The following is a 21,611-nucleotide window of genomic DNA, read 5'->3' as shown; positions in this document are numbered from 1 at the left end:
TGGTATTGTGAATTAAGTTTCTATTTCTCTTCTGTCATTCGTATAATAGATTTACCTCGTTATCTGTGTAGTCATTCGTATTACGATTTTATTTCGTATCTCTCTGTTGTTATTCATATCTTGGAGTTACTTCTCGTCTTTTTTGTCTCTCGTATCAACGATTTACTTAAATCTTTCTGTTGCCAACAGTTGTCATTCGTATGCTATAATTTATTGTGTAGATCTCTTATGTCAATTTATTGACTTGAGATCAGGATATTGACATGCTCGTGATTGATTTACTTCGTAATGTCTGTTTTCATATTTCAATGGTCGTACTTGTTAAATGATATTTACAATTTAATGTGTTCCATTGTATTGTTATTTCAGTTGCATTGTGACGCTATGATTTAAATTGAATTGGGCATCGTCCTGGGAAAACTGGAATTAATGCATGTGCGTAAATTTTTGTCCCAGATTAGCCTATGTTATCCGCACAGCCTAACCAGGGACGATAGTTTCAGCCTTAATTGGATTTTCGCTTTAAAAGAAAAATTCCATAAAAGCGGATAGTGCATATCATGAAAAGTCCATGATAACTGCACAGGCTAATCTGAGACGACAATATACGCACATGCATTAAAGTTTAAACCCAGTTTTCCTATAGCGTGCCTCGTTTGCTTATTTGACATATGCAACCTTACAGTTCTGTATACAACGCCTGCGTTATTCCGGAGCCCGGTTATGCAAATCTCATCCCGTGTGATCTGCATATTTGAATCGCCTAGATCGAATTTTAAATTCGTTTACGAACGTGATAAGAGCACTTAATCAATACATTAACGAGACGTTTTGGACGTTTTTGAGTCTAAATTAAACATTAAAACATCATGAAATCTAACCCTTCGTTTTCTTTTAAATGTTAAATTGCTTACTAACAACGAAAACGCTTCAATTTGTTTTCGTTGAACTCATTAGATGATTATTTATATATTTTACTTAGGTGTTTTTTGGAAACTGAAATGGATTATTTATTATGAATCATACAAGACACTGCGCAGCAGTCAAGAATGGTCTCAACTCAACATTGTGGTATTTAAACGACGCACATATAACTTTTTTCTTTTTTGGTTAAATTTTTCGCGACGCAAAATTGCATATCCAGTAGAGAATATATGCCATCATACAGGAATTGTTCGTCAGAAATGGGAATAAGTAGAATAAAGTTTAAAAAAGTGTGTGTATAAATCAATTTGTTAAACTAATCAAAGTGTGTGAATTTACTTCCGTTCTCTTATATTTGATAGTTTGTACTATTTTGTCACGTTGCGATTTGGGAAGAGTGTTGACTCAAACTAAAACAGGAGAAAAACGCCGTCAAATGTTACACGACATGCGTCAGTTGGAATACTATCAAATGGAATTCAATTAATATGGCTATATTGACATGTTAGTGCATATGTTATAACATAATACCTTTTCAACAAATGGAAACGTTATCTTTAAGATATGCAGATCTTAGAAAGTTTAGGTCACTAAATATGAAACACCCGAAAGTTAATTAATTCTTGTTTTGGAATTATATGAAGATCGATCTGAGACCAAGTGAAGTTTGCCTGTTGTTCTTTGGAAATGGATGTCGAGATTTCTGCAGGGGACTTAGGCGTCATCATGGATTGTTTCCGGAAGTCGAAACCCATCAAAGCGAGACTAAGGGTCCTCTCTCCAAAGTGAGTTGAGTCATAACATGCAAATCATCATCATCACCATCATCATCATCATCATCATCATCATCATCATCATCATCATCATCATCATCATCATCATCATCATCATCATCATCATCATCATCATCATCATCATCATCAGTATCATCATCATCATCATCATCATCATCATCATCATCATCATCATCATCATCATCATCATCATCATCATCATCATCTTCTTCTTCTTCTTCTTCTTCTTCTTCTTCATCATTAGCATAACCATTGCCTCATCTTCATTACCCTTACTGCAGCATATATTCAGTTGACACTTTGACCTTGCGTACAATAGTTTATGCTGCTGTTTCTATAGAACGTTGAACCAATATAATAAAATGATCGTCAACTGTACTTCCATATGAGGGATTATCCTCTAGTTAGCTTATAATCCAGACAGGGGGAATTTTGTATTACCACATTTGCACACGAGGTCATAAACGCAGGTGTGCTACTTTGTGCTCTGGGAAAACTGGGCTGAATGCATGTGCGTAAAGTGTCGTCCCAGATTAGCCTGTGCGGACTGCACGACACTTCCCGCCTAAATTGGATTTTTGCTAAGAAGAGACTTCATTTAAACGAACAATGTCATTAAAAGCGGAAAGAGTCGTTATTGATAAGCCTGTGAGGACTGCACAGGCTAATCTGTGCTGACACTTTACGCACATGCATTCAGCCCAGTTTTCTCAGAACAAGGCTCCAGTGTCCCAAATGACTGTACTTTTTGCAATATTGAACTGTTCGTTTACATGAAGTCTTTTCTAAACGAAATTCCACTCTAATCTGAAAGTGTCGTCCCTGGTAAGCCTGCGCGGATCGCAGAGGCTTATCTGAAACGATACCAAACCCACATGCATTAAGCTTAGTTTTCTCAAAGCGAGGCTACAATGCTTACATCTGCATATACGTTTGGATATTAACAACACGTGTTTTATCTGTCGGTAAAATGCCGAATTTTAGAGTTTAAGATAGTTACATCGTGCTATACACAGATGTCCGGCATCCTTTTCAGTCTTCCAGTTCGTGTATGGATGATGAAGTGAAATGTCTCAAAATATTGTTACATTATTTGTTCAACACGCCTTTGCAAACATCCATTTTGTTACCATACGCTAGATACCTCTGAGTTCCAAAATAGTGATTAACTTTCTATATTTAAGCATATACCTCTTAAAGGGACCTTTTCACGTTTTGGTAAATTGACGAAATTGAAAAGAAATGTTTCAGATTCGCAAATTTTCATTGTAGTTGTGAGGAAACAGTAATACTGAACATTTATCATGCTCTAAAATATCCATTGTATGCATCTTTTGAAGATTTAAACACCTGAAAATAATAAAGCGTTGCAACGCGAAACGATTGAATAATTTGGAGAGATCTGTTGTCGTTGTATTTTGTGACACTACCAGGATTGCTTATATATAAAGTATAAAATGCATCATTTCCTCTTTGAGCAAGGATGACCGAGTGGTCTAAGCGTTTGACTTTTACTCCAGGGATCAGAGGTTCGAGCCCAGTTGAGGGTTACTTTTTTCTTTGTTTCATTTTATTCTTGATTTTTACTGGAGCTTTTTAGACCCTATGTTTACATTTTATCAATATAAAGCATTTAAAGACAAACTTTAATACATGCCATAATTTGTAAAAAGTTCCCTTTAACTTACGTAAAATGCATCCGATATTTATTTAACAATATCTCTACATGTTTCCGAACGACGACTATTTTACGGCGGATCCAAGCCCGTTAGTTTAAAAGTTAGTATGTGGGTTAGTTTATTTGGTTAATTTCTTGGTTAATTGTTTTTTGGCTACTTTATGTGTTGGTTCATTGGTTGTTTGGCTGGTTGGTTGAATGGTTGGATGGTTGGCTGGTTGGTTGGTTGGTTAGATGGTTCGTTTGTTGGTTGGTTGGTTGGATGGTTAGTTTGTTGGTTGGTTGGTTGGTTTGCTGGTTGGTTGGTTGGATGGTTGGATGGTTGGTTGGTTCGTTGGTTGGTTGGATGGTTTGTTTGTTTGTTGGTTGGTTCGTTCGTTGGTTCGTTCGTTGGTTCGTTGGTTGGATGGTTTGTTTGTTGGTTGGTTGGATGGTTGGTTCGTTGATTGGATGGTTTGTTTGTTGGTTGGTTGGATGGTTATTTTTTGGTTGCTTGGTTGGCTGCTTGTTTGTTTTGTTCGTCGGTGTTTAGATACACTGTTAACGGGATAGCTAAATGGTTAAATTTACTGGTTGGACATGTGGTTTGTTATCAAATCACTCTGTTTATTAGTAGCGTGTTACATCTTTTACTATTTACTGTCTTTTTATTTTGTTGGTATAAAATGTACAAAAGAAAATTTTTACAAGTATTGGAAAAACAATATCAGGCATTTTAGTCAATTGACACATAATGGTCGCTCTTCGTTGTCAAGGTTAATTTGTCACGTATGTTTGTGTAAGAGTATCGAATTTTCTCTGGCATTGAAGTTCGTATATTTCAAATGATTGCAAGGGAACTATAAGCCCGTCTGCTAATATTTCGTTTTAATCATTAACAGTAGTTTATAATTTTGGCAACATTCCATTAGATTTACTTACCTGTCTATTTGCAAGACCTTTTGGCCTCGTCAGTGTTACAGACCTCAGTGCTTATAGAGATCGTCGAAAACGAGAAATTACATTGTGCACATATCGTTTTCATTATTCTATCATTTAAGGTGACATTATGCAAATATTTGTGATCCAGGAAAATGGAACTGAAAGTTATATCGTTCAATAAGATCAAATTTAAGCAGGTGAAAGATCCAATATTGAAGATATTGACGGTTGTAAAATCCCCGTAGTTTAAGTTTAAAACTTTGGATATCACGTAAATGTTGTGTTTAATTAATACATCCGCAATTATTACGAATAATAAAGAGTGATATTTAAGCTCTGTGAAAAGAAATATGTGAATGTTAAATGCAGAATATTAAAGTGCAGATTGTGATGTTATGTAATACCTGTTATAATGATACTCTTTTCAAACGGAAAGAATATTATTAGGCAGTTTTTTTTATATAGAACAGTACAAATCTTTGCGAAAACGTTTTTACGTTATTGATATTGTTGTACTACGTGTATAGATGACTACACAATGACTTCAAAGAGCGGTGCTCAAATATTTTGAGAGATGTATTTTAAAACTGTGCACATAAACTTATTTAACAAAGAATTGTAAAAATGGATTACTCGTGTTCAACGTGCATACACATGGAGCGGTCTTTTGGTGGAAATAGGTAATTTTTCATTAATATTTTTTAGTTTAACATATTTATTTCAGTTAAATTGCATCTTGAGTCAGTCGCTTTAAATTGTGATGCTCTCGAGTCCGACTCCTGTGTAGAACCAGTGCTCGGTGTCTTTATAGAAAAGCGAGAGAGCTTCAGAGCGGGGATCGAGCTCGGGGTTACCGTGCACTATAGTTGACTTCAGCTATATTCGCTAAGCAACCGCGATATAAAATCGTGTTCATAAATACTGTATACAGGACATGTAGGCCTACATGCACATAATACAAGTATTACTTTTTCTAATTGTATTGAATGTTTCAGTTTTGTTCCATTTATTCTCCAGACGTTCACATTTGAACATAAATATATTCACTTGTTTGAACGTTCGCTTTTTCGTGTTATTTGCATCATTATATTGACAGTCGGACACGCATGAATCTAAATTTCGACCAACTGACTGTATGTACGAATTCTGTTTTACATGGTCTGTAAAATTAGTATAAATGTTTATGTGGTTAAATAGCCCAGGAAACTGTTATATATTAAACCTTGTACTCTTCGTGTTTACGTCAGCTCAAACATTTCCGATCTCATCAGAACTTTAGTGAGAATCAATAATTTACAATTAAAAGAACCCATACAAATGGCATGTTTAAATATTCAGATACCAGCAAAAGAACAAAATTTATTGGAACATTGCATGTTTAATTTGTACAAACTAGAGGTGCTCCCATCTTTTCCTTCATGTAAAGGAAATACCTGTCTATCTCTTGTGACGGAACAAATGTGCCTCGCTCTGGGAATACAGGGCTTAATGCATTATTCCACAAATGCATTCGCAAAGGCTCATCAGGAAAGACAGTTTCTGCCTTTACTGGATTTTAGTTCAGAAGAGACTTCCTTTAGACAAAAAAATCCTTAAAATGGGAAAGTGTCGTCCCTGATTAGCTTGTTCGGACTGCTAATCTGGGAAGACGCTTTACGAACATGCATTAAGGCCCGTTTTTCCACAGCAAGGCTCATTGTCTTCGTCTATTTCGTTTCCGTTTTGACGTTTGTACTTAATGTGTGCATGGTTGAATCTAGATCAGACATTTTAGAGAAATTAGTACATGGCACTGAAGTGAATTCAACAATATTCAGACTGTATTAGAAACTGTTTAAATCCTGTAAATAATTGCTCCTTCTAACCATAGGCTTAGGTGTCATTTTAAGCTTAGGCCAAGAAAAAAATGTTCTTGAAACAAAAAAGAATCTGGCAAAAAGTAAAACTATAATAAAATTACAAACTTTCCTGCTTTCCATTAAAAAAATCAAAAGAAAATTACGAAATGGGCTTCATTTTTATTTTGAAAATAAAGAAAATTGTTAACACTCATGGCTGAAAACATGTACAGTAAATATTTGTTTAAAAGCATGATCTCTGAACTTCGGGGAACTCCGAACTTAACTTTCCTCATAGATTTATATGAATATACTTTTAACGCAAGCATATGTTTTAAACAGCATTTTGTGTGGAAATATATGTTAAAAGCGAAAATGAAATAATTATATTGTGCATAAGTTTGCTCTAGATCTGACGATTTTGTTTCTTTAAGGAAAAAGAAGCAAACACAAAGATTGAAAAGTTTACTCAAACATAGAGTATATAAGCAACTCATCAACATACGTTAAGTTTCAAGTTATAATCAGACATGCAAGGATTCCATCTCATCTGAAACAAAAAGCATGGTTTAGCTTAACAGCGTGATAAGGATGTATTACAAACAAAACTTGTTTTATAAAATATTAACTGAATGAATGATACATAAACTTTTCATAAAAAGTGCCCACCTGTGAAATCACGTGCCATTTTAGCAACCTTACGTTATTCAGTGTGTTGTTACAAACAGATAATTCAAAATATGCATGGATTTAAATATAATTATTAAAATGACCCACTGACATCTTTATCAACCAATTTGAACCGTTTGTTACTTGTCAGTTTTGGACAAGCATCAATGATAAGTTCTTTCTTTTTTCAAGTTGAATTGGAGACTGTCTTTTCCGAGGTACACACTCATTTTTTTTTATATAAATATGTGCCAAGTGTGGGGTTTGATCATTGTATCGTTCAGTTGTGTATGTTATCAAAGAAGTGGATAAGAGCAATAATTGCTCACCTGATTAAGTTTCTGTGTGCGATACTAAACCCGAATGCTATGCTTTCCTCACATAACATCAAATGGGAACGTTCGCATCAATTGGCGTTGACCCCAGTTGTATTGCTTAATTGTTGTGTGCGTCAAGTGCGTTTGTTTTGTGTCCATTTGTAAGGCGATTGGTAACGTGCCTTAACAGAAGGGCCTCGTAGAGTTGATATGACTGATTTACGATCGTATTTAATTTTTCATATCAAGGTTACAAATGGTATCGATTAATGATTAATTGTTTGATCTTCATCGCAACCCTGTCAAAACAGATTCTTAACGTATTTGAAGAAGAAAATGGAATTCAAACAACAGAGATTTCGAAATTCCGTATTAACATGTTACCCCAAACTAGAGGCTGCAGTTTTGTAGTAGTGCGTATGCGGGAAGTCTATTTTGAAATCCACGATTTCACCTTTAAACGATGGCTATTTTCAAATTTCTAGAAACAATTGTTTTTTACAATGTGTACTTTTTTAATCAATACAAATAACTAGGATTGCCTGTGCAATGTAGACAACAACATTTTCACGAGTCTTTATTACCTGACAAGGGCGACAATCGATGTGCATCATTGCATTCATGGCGACTGAGATTCTCTCCCTTTCATGTTAAAGTCTTATGCATAAGTGGGGGTTTTCTTAAATAGAGCGAATTCCGGGATGTTTCTTATATTTTGTTTTCATGTTCACGGAATTAAGATTGACACACAATACTCAATGCGACACTAGAAAAAGTGTCACGTTTATCGTCAATGTTCGTGCTTTAGCGATTTAATTCGACATTCGACAATATCACGCTATTTTCAAAATATAATGTCGAGTATCTTAGAAAATTATCTTTCGTCTATGATTGATATCATGTGTCCGGTCTTTATTGAAAAGAATGCAATTCAACGCGACACACGCTGTATAACGCGACGCATATAACGACAATCGATACTTACCTGGCTAGGACTTTTATCCTGCAATATTTCTTATCAAAACTTATCACGAAATGTGACACACATATTCGCACACATGAAACACGAATTTGAATGTCGTGTGCCGTTGTTCGTGTGTCGCCTTGATATTGTACGATCGAGTGTCGAATTATATATACACGATCAGAGATACTTCTTTTTAAAGATCTCTGACAGACTCCATAATTCTGTTGTCGCACGGAAAAACGTCGTAGAACTCCGTAATTGACAAGTAGTGCTGATCGACTAAATGTACAAGTATGCTCCAGAGTGAGATTAGTACATCACATGGAAGAAGAAGAAAAAGAAGACTGATCAACCTCCGCGCAGAGATTTGACGAGAACCAGCATAGCTGGATCAAATCCCTGCCTTCTTAAACAATCACGTGACGATAGCCTAGCCACGTGGTACAATCAACCGTTGTTGGTTTTTTACTTTTTTTAAATTTAGGTCTTTTTTTAAACTGAAATTATACACACTTTTTTAATCTAAAAGAAAAATTATAGTACTTTTTATAATATTATACTTAAACCAATTAAATAAAATACTAGCTCTACCAAATCTGGTCATTGTGTACACACCGCATTCTATACATAGATGGTGACGTCACTACGTTATTGTCACAATGTACACACCGGTCTTACTGACGTAAGGTAGTGACGTCACCATCTATGTATAGAATGAAATCTGGTAGGATTTTCTTGTGATGGCATGGATTGTATGTGGGAGCAGGGAACGACAACTTTGCGTGGAGATTGCTGACTGATAAGAGTAAATAAGAAAAAATACCGGCGGTTTTACGGAGAGCTCAATATAAATTGATTTAAGACTATATGTGCATCGAAGTGCGCAGTTGGGGAATTCCATTAATCGGATTTAACTTTAAGCGATTGAAAACAACCATTTGCAAGCAAAGTTTTATATAATTATAATACCCAACTGTAACGAAGCATAACAAAGTTTATTAAATATAAGAACATGCAAAAAAAATGTGCAAGTCCTCGACTATGAAATAAAATTGGCAGATCGTTTCAAAACTTTCAACATTGTTTTCGGGGCACATACATATTAACTACCGGACGGGCACATAAACGTGGTGGTTCATTCTTTATGGAATTTTAACGATACATATTATACCCTTGCAGAGTTTTCAAACGAAACCCTTTTCAAACTTGAATAAATCAGTTATGAGCAAAGATTTTGATTTAAAAAAAGTTATTACACGTGATCATTTGACTACAATCTGTGCAAGCGTATGATAAAATTATTCATCCGTGACACTCGGACGCTTTAGCACGTGGGGAAGGTATGTTTTAATCTTTTTGCACGTGGAAATGATGAAACGCGATATGATTCTAAATTTACACAAAATGTATTTCATGATTGTAAATGAGTACTCACGCAAGGAAAACATAAAATGTATTTTTTTAAGACAATAAAGCTCGTATGAATATTCAGGAGCGCAATTTTGGCAAGTTGCAGGCTACCTACCCCGCGTGCAAAAGCGTCCGATCGTCACGGATGAATGATTGTATCGTTAGCTTGCACATACTGCACACTTATAATCGCATGTTCAACTTTAAATCAAAATCTTTACTCATAATTGAGATATTCAAGTTAGAAAAGTCTCCAAGAGCGTGTTGCGTTAGAAAAGCAATCAAGTTAAATGGATCTTCAGACGCTTGCTTTTATTGTTAAATTATACCTTGTATCATAAAGAGGCTTTCAATGGCATTAAACTTTAGACTAATTACATATGCCTTCCTAAAATGTATTAATGTTTGCACGATATTTGCGGATAATAAAAACATTTCGTAACGACTTCTTTACATTGTGCGATACACAAAAGGAACATACACACAAAGTGCAATCGACACTTATATTTTCTTATCAAACGAACCAAATTTAAATCGGCGTTTATTTACCGCCCGGGGTTTGTCAATATTTACACTGCATACATTTTACCAGCGTAAATATTTCAAGATGTAATACGGGATTACGTTTCGTCATTGATTGTATCGATACGGTATTTAAAATTAACTTTTAGGTGGATTTTAGCCTTGCAGAAAAGCGCTTTTAATCACGGGCTTAACAACTCCAATACGGCCATTTTTTTTTAGAAACTCAACACCCGTTTAAGTTGAAATCACGATTTTGAAGGATGTCATTAAATGTTCGGTTTATTGATTTTAATGGATTCAAATATGAAATGAAAGAAATGGAGGTGCATCATTTATAACAATTGAACTTTTATTGGTTATTGGATATAAACCTCGCCTGATCGCGATTTATGACTAGTGAAGTCTCCATGTAACGGACATTGAATGGTGAGATGTATGGATGAATTGCTTCTATTGAAATCGGAATCTTTTTATATTGTTATGCAAGGTTGCACTTTTCTGACACGTGTAATTAATTTCAGTGATCGCTTAGCACGCGTTTGATAAAACTAATTGATGAAGAAATTTATATACGATTAATATCCGATTTCGTTCATTTTGTGGATAATGGATTTTACATAAAGGGGGCACATTTGTAGCGTGGGACAAGCAGAGTTTTACCAACTCAGTGGGTATCATGCTTGGTGAATTTAGCATTGGATAAATATTCCCAAACATGTCAACATATTGCGGCGATTTTTTGGAGGAGATTTGATGGAAGTGTTAACAAAATATAACAACTATTCATCGCCTTAAAATTGTGGAATGTTTGCTGATTGGAAATTCCGAATGAATGTGTACGTTTCAATAAATTAAGTATGAACAAATACTTGTTATTTATGGTTTACGTTTTACATGAGTTTTAGTGTCCATGAAATAGAACATGAATACAGATAACTCGTTGTCTGTGAGAATCGTGTACCGTGAACATGAGAAGACGTATTCCGATGAGACCGCAGATGACTTTAGTACAATCACGCCCCGGTGCACTCCCGTCGGTCGTGCGACTCTGGACGACCCCCTGGGGCGATCTGACACGCCAATTTCGGGATTCCACACGGACTCTGGGTGTGTAGCGTGTAAGAATCATCCGTCCCCGGCGAGTTCGCACCCGGGGTCGCCGAAGCATCGAGTCCATATCAGGTCTGTGACGGTTGACGTAAATCTTTTGGTTGTAGCGTTACGTCGACGAACGTCGTGGTATCATTCAATTTACATCCATTTCGACCAAACTGTCAGTAAACTAAGTTGATAGGACCTTTTAACTTTCAATTTACGATTTTTAGAGCAAGTGTAACATGTCAATACATCTATACTCGCTTGCCAATTTAGCTCAAATGTTTATGTGTACGGTAAACACGTACATTGTCGTACACGTGTGTAAAATTGTAATGTCAAATGCAATTATTACATTTGCAATAAGTTTATGCGCTCATACATTGAAACTTAATAATATAATCCCAAATACTAGGATGTCTCAAAACTATGGCATATATCGTTTATATTGCATTATAGTACGCGTTATGGCGTATTAAAATCGCATCATGAGAACATGGGTCTTATGCAACATACGGAAATCGTAGATTCAGTCCAGCGCTCAGTTTGGCCAGGAGCTGCGCCGTCCGCATTAAAGTAACGCAAGGTTTTATGGTCTTACAGGACCATCAGCTACTCTTGTCGCACATGGTATCGCATAAGACCCATTTTCCTATGGCGCGCGCCATAATGCACGCAGTTGCGTGTCAGATTATGCTTCGTTCGATATCATATGGCATGCATTTACAAGTACCTTTATCTTAAAGTTCGAAGTAAATGTTTCACGGATGTTAAAATGTAAAGCGGAGTATTAGGACTATGACTGATTGAAAGTTTTAATTTATTGACCAGTATATAATGGGGTAAAAGTTAACACGACAATAAAAGGATTAAGTGACTAACCGTTTTAACAATGGTTTCCTTTGTTTACATTTAAATAAGAGTTCCCTACAAGATTCAATACCTTTGTTAAGTCAAATACACGTTACATTTATCTTTGGATTAATAAGGTCTAGGATTGTATAATTTGAGCACAGCATTATTACCAACGTGCGTAAGATAGAAATCTTTTGTCGAAATTAATAATGTGGGTCGTGCTATGTGAAAAGGGAGTTTAATGCATGTGCTTTAAGTGTTGTCCCAAATTAGCATGTGCGAACTGCACAGGGACAACACCTTCCGCCTAAACTGGATTTTTAATGGAGAAAAGAACACTGTCATAAATCGGAAAGTGTCGTCCCTGATTAGCCTTTGCAGACTGCACTGTCTGATCTGGGACGCCACTTTACGCACATGCATTAACCCCCCCCCCCCCTTTAACATAGCAAGGCCCATATACATCTTTTGAAGGTTTAAAAAAAGGTTCGTTTCTTTGGAACAGACCAATCGGACGTGGTTCAAAATCGTTAAGGCGAACAATAATAGCTCAACTATAACCCTTTGAAATGGACTATTGAATGTGGCCAGACCAAAGCTCCGTTTTCCTGATTTTTAAATGGAAATAACTTCAGTTCGATTGACATATTCTTCCAAACGGAAAACTGAACAAATGATGTTAAAATATCGGAAAAGAAAACAAAGTAACCAATTGTTTTCCTGAGTAAACTAATCATTTCCGCAGACGATACAATTCCAGCGACACAAGTTTCAAAGCAAATCATACTGTGTCAATCGATACATAATTTCGATGTTATTTTTTGGTCGTTACAAAGACTCGATATTTGAGACGTTGACAATCCCTAGTATGAGTGTATCTGATGGTATTGCAGACGCCTTCTCACTTGCTGTGGGTACCTGTGGAAGAACAGGTAGAAGTTACTGCAGTAAAAATTAAGGATGATCATTTGATTGAACGGAAACGTTTCTTTCATCTACCAATCAAATATAAAACGACTCGTGTAAACACAAACTTTCAAAAGAATGAAAGTGAATTACATACAATGTAATAAACTATTATTAAACTAAATTGATTTTTATTTAATATGTTGCTGTTGTTGTTGTTTTTTTCAATTGTGTAATATGACAGCTATTCATAGTAATCTATGTCCAATAGTCCCGTGTCTTATCCATGTTACAAAGTTACATCTATTAAAAGTTAGGTCTTTTGACTGTTACAAAATCTTTAGATTTGTGGATAGGAGAACTGTAATTTGTGTATATTGTACGAATATCACGTTATGTAGTGTTTGACTTAACCCATTTATGCCTAGTGGACTCTCCCATCCTTCTAAATTGGATCAATTTATTTCCAAAATTAGGGATGTCTAGTATATTTATTTCTATATTTGGAATATTTCTTACAGAAATTCCTTGAAGGAAACAGCGCAGACCTTGATGAGACGCCGCATCATGCGGCGTCTCATCTGGGTCTACGCTGTTTGCCAAGGCCTTTTCCATAGACGCTAGGCATAAATGGGTTAAAATCGCTTCTACAATACTGTGTGGGGCGCCATCGCCCTTATCAGATTTAGTAGATTTTAGCTTTTCGTTTCGCACCAACACCGCTTTCTTAATCTCTTAAAAAACTTAAACCCTATCAATCTAGTTCATTCTATGTAACTTTGGTCGTTACCTTATTGTGGAATCAATAATTCAAATGGACTATTTACAGGGTTATTTCATAAAAACTATAGATTTCTACATAGGTGCTATTACAACCACTCTATCTGCACAAATAACACAGCTTCGCATCGACCTTGACCTTGATCTAAGACGGACTTAGACTTAAGAGAGCTATTCTCTGGTTATCTGGATTTTACTGTTTTGCATATGAAAACACTATGAGTTAAACATTGCTATTTTAGTTCACATTTTTCACCAATCTTTTTTTTTCCACACATGTTGATGGTTGATGGGACATCATTAGTCAGTCGGATGAACGGGGATATATTTGTTTATTAGAACATTTTTTTAAGTATGAACAAATCCCACTGTTGGGGCAATTGTCTTCACCTTTCGAAACGTGTGAGCCTCGTTCTGGGAAAATTTGGCTTAATGCATATGCGTAAAATGTTGTCCTATATGAGCCTGTGCATTCCAAACTGGCTTATCAGGGCCAACACTTTCGGCCTTTATGGATTTTTTCGTTTGAAAAAATACTTCTCTGAACGAAAATTCATTTTAGGCAGATAGCGACCTGAACAGGCTTATCTGAGACGACACTTTAAGCATATGCATGCAGCCAAGTTTCACCACAACGTGACTCATATAACTCCGAATCATATTGAATATCGGACACAATCGTGATACATCGGCTTTCTCCGGACTCTCCTGCAAGATAGGCGGAATAAATCGTCTGCTTATCACATAGTCACTGAATGTGAATAGTAAGATGGAGAATTAAAAAAATTACAGTTTATAAAGATTCAATAGGTTCACACGTGAAAAACGTAGTTGCGAAAGGCAATGTAAAAGATAGATTAAAGAATGCCCCCCTTTGTATTATACTATTTTCAGAAATGCGTCCCGTCTGGCGCTGGAGTCGAGGGAGGCGATGTTCCGGCGAGCAATGTCGCTCTTGTCGGCGCGCTGTGCGAGCGTCCGGCAAGCAGGGGCGGCAGGCGGGAGCGACGACGAGAAGCTGCTCATCGGCGGTCAGCCCCCGAAATACTTTTACGTAACACAGGACAAACCAGTCCCCATGGAACCTCTCAAGGTACTATCAAACCCCCTCCCCCTGTCCCCAAACCGCGAAAAAAGTATGTGTTTCCGGGAAACTTTGATTTCAATTAAATTCGTATTTCTAGTTAATATAGCGGAATTTATTAAGCACACTTAACTTATAACACTATTTGTTCGTGGCAATATCAAGAAATCTCTCTTTATAGACGTGTAATACGGCAATTAGCGTCCTAGCTGTTGGATCGTGTTAATCAAGGTTACTTTCTTAAAAACACATCTAAGAAATTCAGATTTCTATGAACATGATTACCCCTAAAATATAAGGGTCGTTGGGTCTGGGTCTTCTCCTGATATAATGTCGGTTTGTCCGAAACATAAATCGTTTTGGAATTCCTTTTTTTCATCGTTAACACTGTGCATTATGCATATAACATATTCTTTTAAAACTGAACGTGTTCGTTTAGTTTTGATGTAACATACAAAGTTCGACTATATTTGGATTATAGGTTGTAAACAGATATAAAAATGTGTGTTGGTATAATATCAGAAATGTACTGAAATATGAACATGTATACCTTAATGTTTGATTTTGTTTGCATTGTGTTATTATAACTCGGATACTATGTCATAATGCTACGTTGTGTCTTTTGTGTAACTATTTATTGGTCGGTTTTCAGGCGTGGAGAGGTTACCATGGCAACATTTACTTTGAACCAATCAACATCCACCCTCTCAAAGTGGACACGGAGGACCTGCGCGCAAAAACGTCAATCCCGCGTACAAGCGAGACTCTCACGCTGTCGACGTCGTCTATAAAGCGCCAGCGTCTACCGCTGACATTTTCGGAAAAGGAAGGCCGGCCTCTGGAAAGCCGCAGCGAATCCAGGCAGACGAACAAGAGCTCTTTGGGAAGTAGACGCTCGTCGCAGCGCCCAGTGGTGTTCCTGGACAAACAGTCGGTCCTCACGCGATTCAATGATAGTCTCAAAGAGGACCTAGTGTGGCTCGAAGGTCAGGAGAACACCGGAAGTCTCGCGGTGCGGCCAAAATCCTACCCGGACCCTAACGCCAAAGAGCGGGAGCGCGATCTACAGTACAACAGGGAGCGCATCAAAAAGGGCTCAGTCGCCCACAAATTGTACGTCGAACATAAATCCAAGCAGAAACCGAAGTTGTCCGTTAGCGGTGGGAAGTTTAATCCACCGAATTCACTGTCCCCGTTACTAAGGACTCAAACGCAGTACTCGCTAAGCAGTAACAGGCTCACGACAAATAGTCCTGACCCTTATCACCTGAACGAGGCGAAACTACCGCCCCTACACGCGGATGGACACAGGGAAGGTATCCAGGCGCGGCCCAAACTTCCTTACAACCGATCTGTGACCCTCACAGACGACATGAAACCGTTCGTTAAGTACAGTCATGACGTTAAGGTGAAAATGGCGCATCAAGCGGGTATTTGTTGAACATTTGTGAAGAGAAGAATGACGGGAGTATCGTGATAAAGGAAAGTTTCAGAGTTTGTAACTAGAAAACATTCTTAAAATCCAGTTATGCAACTCGTTAAAATATTTTATAAAATCTTTCAAATTCGTATTTATTTTTTGCTGAATTGGTTTCAAATCAATCACTTTAGAGATGTAGATTTCCTTTTTTGTGTACCCGCCAAACTATTTAATTACTATCAAAACATAATAAGTGAGATAAGAGATTCTTACAGCCACAAACGCCGAAACGAGCTCTTTAAACGAGCCGCGTTCTGGAAAAATGGGGTTTATGCATTAGCGTCAAGTGCCGTCCCAAATTAGCCTGTGTAATCCGCACCGTCCCAGAACAGCCTGTGTAATCCGCACCGTCCCAGATTAGCCTGTGTAATCCGCAATTGAAATACCATGGCTTCAATTTAATCCAAACGTCAAACAAATTGCAACAATTTGTGTAAGTTAAATACTTATTTGAATGTTTGTATATGTGCATATTTTTTCTTTCAACATTGAAAAAATACAATGTTTAGAATTGCCATAAGCATTACACTGCGATTGCATGTTTTTGTGTGTATTGGGCACATCACAATCAATTAAGTTTCGTTCTGTGAAAACTGGGCTAAATGCATGTTCGAAATGTCGCCCCGCGACACTTTCCGCACAAACTGAATTATCTTTTAGAAGAGACTTACTTTAAATGTAATATTCTTCGAAATATGGAAAGTGTCGTCATTGATAAGCCTGTGCGGACAGACAGACGAACATGCATCAAGACCATTTCCCCAAAACGAGGCTCAATTAATATTAGAACGAAAGAGGTTAGGGTACATTTGTGCATTCGGTGTGGATTTCGTTCAGACATACATGTTGCCAGTCGCTTTAACGTGTGCAGTGGGTGCAAATATTGCGACCTTGACCTTTCGTACACAAATTGTAGAAAGACCGTCGTGTGATATTCAAGAAAGTGCCAAACATTGTACATTGCCCCTTTTCCGTATTTGTGATAGTTTGTTATAGTTTACCTCTTAGTAATTTTACGTGCTATTTTATTTATTTTGTCTTTTACTCGTTTCTTTGTTCAGATCGTAAACCTCTGTGTTCCTACACAGTTTAGCACATATTTATATTATGTTGTACTTAGTTTTCTGTCTGCCAGATTTCGTATTTGATTTTTGTTTATTCAGGTTCACTGTTATATTACTGTCATCATTATTTAAGTGTATAGTTTTAATACTTTCATCAATGACAAAATGTTCTTGTGTTTATTTGTATGCGGAGGGTTGACCTTTAAATGATATTTTGCTGCAGTTAAGTCACATATTTTACTGAAACAGTGTGACTGCTTATGCAAAATACGATGAACTATTAGGTACTTAGGTTTTGTCTGTAAACAAATAATTAAAATTTGTATTTTGTGCATGTAGATACATGTATGTTACAGCCTTAATTAAGCGAATATAGTAGCTCCGGGTGACCGCCAAATACTTAAAATTTACTTATTTACTAAACGTGTTGCTTATTTGTTGAATCAAACATATAAACATAGTGATCACTACATAACCTTTTAAGTTGTAAAATAGTTTTTATCCGTGCATGATTTATGAGACATCCAAGCCCCATACACAAAAGACCGTTAACAAACAGCGGATGTATGATTTCGATTCAGAAATGCGTCGCACGCTGTCATAACTGTGTAAAAGGTCCTAAGGTCTTTGAGCAGGTGACCGATGTACTGTAAGCCACAAAAAAATAACTAATCCGCTAATTAAAACTGCCGTTATGTTGTATGCCATTCACACCACCGCGAGTGTGTGTGTGTGTGGGGGGGGGGGGGGGGGGGGCTATAAGCCCTTATTCGGTCTCCAACCAAACGCGCTTGGTTGGCGTAGGACACGCTGTTTATTGATGAGCATCCGGTGCAGCAGTAGGAGTTCGCGGGAGATGATCTGTCTGTGCTATAGTGGAACATTCAAGGTTTGACGCAGGCTAAGAAGGAGAGTGAGGACTTTGTTAAGACGTTGACTAAATATGACATTTGCTTTTTGTACGAATCATGGTGTAAATCGGACTCTGATGTAGAGCTAAATGGATACGTTGTACATAATTTTTCAAGACAATTCCAGAACAAAAATGCCAAACGTAATAGTGGTGGTTTGTTATTAATATACAGAGATTATTTAGAAGGTGGTATTGAAATTATTAGAAATCATTATGATTCTATAGTTTAGATAAGATTAGATCATGATTATTTTAACATTGAGCAACACCTATTTATACGCGGAGTTTATATTTGGTGCGAGAGTTCGCCAGTTTATATTTTCTTAAATGTAGATTTGTTTCAAATTTTAGAAAAAGATATATCGGATTATGAAAGTAAAGGAGCCATTTATATATGTGGAGATTTCAATAGCCGTGTTGGACAAAGAAGTGATTTTATTTTACATGATTGTTATAATGTATGTATTGATGATATTGATTACAGTCCTGACATCACTTTGAGCAGGGCCTCATTGGATCATAGGCATAACAATCATGGGATTAAGTTGCTAGATCTGTGCAAAGCTACCGGTTTACGTATACGGCTCGGAAATTCAAATCAGTATACCTTTTTGTCCAACAACGGGTGCTCAGTTATTGATTATTTAATAACCGTTGATAGTAATTTTTCACAAGTTCCATGCTTTTTTGTTGGAGATTTTAATGAATGGAGCGATCATACTCTTTACATTAAGCTGCAGTCATAATTGGCTTGTAAACACTAGTCATAAACAAAATAGATGTAAATGGAACGATAATTTTAGGGATCAATTTCGGTCAGGTACTATTGGTAATCTGACAAAATTTAATTCCATAGTAAATAATATTAACTGCGAAAGCAGAGAATCTGTTAATAACATGATTAATGATTTTACTAATACTATACGGAGTGTAGCCGATCCACTTTTTTGTAAAACCGGTTATTTTAAAAATGACGTAAATTTTAATGTAAATAAACATGAGGAAAATAAGTGGTTTGATAGCGAATGCAAAGAAGCGCGTGTTTGCTATTTAGAAGCCCTGAAATCATTTAACAAACATAAGACGGATGCTTGTAGAATAATTTTTTTGTAAACGAAAAGAGTATAAAAAATATTGTTTCCAAAAAAGCGTATATACTACAAAAATAAAATGCGTGAACTTGAGCAGATGAAAAGGTGCAGACCTAAGGTTTTTTGGAAACATTTTAAATCAAAATCATGTAAGAATTCATAAGATATTTCTTTGGATGATTTCCTCAAGTATTTCGAAAATATGAGTACTGACATGTTCAACAGTAGCAATGAGGAGTCTCAAGCTTTTAATGTTTATAATGATTTTAATTTGCCTAATGATGTATATCCAGAACTTGATAGAGAGAGATCAGCATTGACGAAGTTATGAATGCCGTATAAAATTTGAAAGGCAGTAAATCATGTGGCAAAGACACTTTGTTAAACGAATATTTTCTGGAAAGTATTGATATTTTATCGGCTCATGTGTGACATGTTTAACGCAATTCTCAATTCAGGTGCTTTTCCAGATGCATGGACTGAGGGAATAATTTTACCAATTCATAAAAAAGGGTCAATAAATGACGTCAATAACTTTCGAGGCATTACTCTAGTAAGTTGTTTATCCAAAATATTTACAACAATATTAAATAAGCGTATCGAGAAAGTCTGTAATGACAATAACGTTATTTCGGACGCACAATTCGGATTTCAGAAAGGGCGATCTACTATTGATGCGGCGTTTATTCTCATGTCTTTAATTCAACATTACTTGTATAAGAACGAGCGCTTGTATGTTATTTTCGTCGATATGATGACATGCTTCGATTCTATTTATAGAAACGGCCTGTGGCTTAAATTGTACAAATCCGGAAATTCCGGTAAAATTCTTAGAATTGTACGGGATATGTATAGTAAAGTAAAATCGTGCGTAAAACATTGTTCCTCATATTCTGATTTCTTTTCATATGCAGTAGGGCTTCGTCAAGGTAAGGTAATGTCACCTCTGTTATTTTCTATATTTGTTGAGGACCTAGAGTTGTTTCTACAAAATGACATAGAATTTGGCATACAAATTGACGATATTTTACTTATACTTCTACTTTTTACCGATGACATGGTTATTGTTGGTAAATCACCGAGGGACATTCAGACTCAATTGGATAATTTATACGAGTATAGCAAAACTTGGGGGTTACAAGTAAACACAGACAAAACAAAGATTATGGTTTTTCGTAAAAGAGGTGGACTATTGCGCTCCGAAAAATGGACATATAATGGCATACCAATAGAATCCGTAGATAACTTCAATTACCTTGGGCTGGTATTTAAATATACAGGAAACTTTAATCTAAATCAAGAGCATCTAGCCGGAAAGGCCCTTAAAGCGATGAACCTTTTATTACACAAATGTAAAATTTATGACCTAAAACCAAAAATGTCAACTATTTGACGCATTCGTTGGTTCTATTTTAAGTTATGGGTCAGAGATATGGGGCTACACAAAAAGTAAAGAAATTGAAAGGATTCACTTAAAGTTTTGTAAGCGTTTACTAAATTTCCCCACAAATACATGCACTGCCGCAGTTTATGGAGAACTGGGTAGATACCCTATGTTTATAAATCGCTGCGTTCGCATTTTAAATTATTGGCTCAAGATTATTTCGACTGATAATATTATCTTAAAGCGTATCTATTCCCAGGCTGTAGCCGATTGTGACGATGGTAACCGAAATTGGGTACACAATATTAAAATATGCTTAACGAAAACGGACTTACTTTCTTGTTTGATAATGTGCATTTTTTAGATGTAAATTCATGTTTATGTACCTTTAAAAACAGGGTAATAGATAACTTTAAACAACGATATGTATAGGCAGTTCAAAGTTACCTTAGAATATGAAACATATTTAAATGAAGTCCCTAGAAGCCTAAGATATTATTTTTGTAGATTGAGAATGTGCCAATCCTTTACTAATCCAGACTGGGAGACACATTAATAAACCTTGAAATGAAAGATATTGCTTGTACTGTTTAAATAACAACACATTTGATATAAAAGACGAATACAACTTTGTATGTATATGTCATTGCTTTCCGATTTAAGAAAAAAGTATATAAATAAGAAATATCGTATACGACCATCAGCGTTTAAATATATACAGTTATTGAAAAGTGTGAATAGAACTGAACTTATCAAATTATCTTCATTTATAAAAGAAGCATTAGGTGTACGTTCTGCCTTTTATAACAGTATTGTGTAATTGTTCATCTCTATCTATGTATCTATGTATCTATGTATCTATCCATCCATCCATCCATCCATCCATCCATCCAATCCATCCATCCATCCATCCATC

General features: G+C 36.2%; 1 protein-coding gene across 3 annotated transcripts in view; it reads left to right on the top strand.

Annotated features, from left to right (window-relative positions):
* LOC127877733 (uncharacterized) overlaps positions 1 to 18,365 on the top strand; it is a 33,864-nt gene extending 15,499 nt beyond the window's left edge. For all 3 annotated transcript variants that reach the window (XM_052423913.1, XM_052423914.1, XM_052423915.1), the window contains exons 3-4: positions 14,574 to 14,772; positions 15,416 to 18,365. In XM_052423913.1, coding sequence (XP_052279873.1) covers positions 14,574 to 14,772; positions 15,416 to 16,204 — 988 coding nt within the window. In that variant the 3' untranslated portion in view covers positions 16,205 to 18,365. The remainder of the gene's footprint in view (positions 1 to 14,573; positions 14,773 to 15,415) is intronic.
* The last annotated feature ends 3,246 nt before the right edge of the window (positions 18,366 to 21,611 follow it).

Source organism: Dreissena polymorpha, chromosome 4 (genome assembly GCF_020536995.1).
Source record: "Dreissena polymorpha isolate Duluth1 chromosome 4, UMN_Dpol_1.0, whole genome shotgun sequence".
NCBI classification, from domain to species: Eukaryota; Metazoa; Mollusca; class Bivalvia; order Myida; family Dreissenidae; genus Dreissena; species Dreissena polymorpha.
Note: the sequence above shows the minus strand (reverse complement) of the source record. Positions and strands in the feature narration are given on the sequence as shown.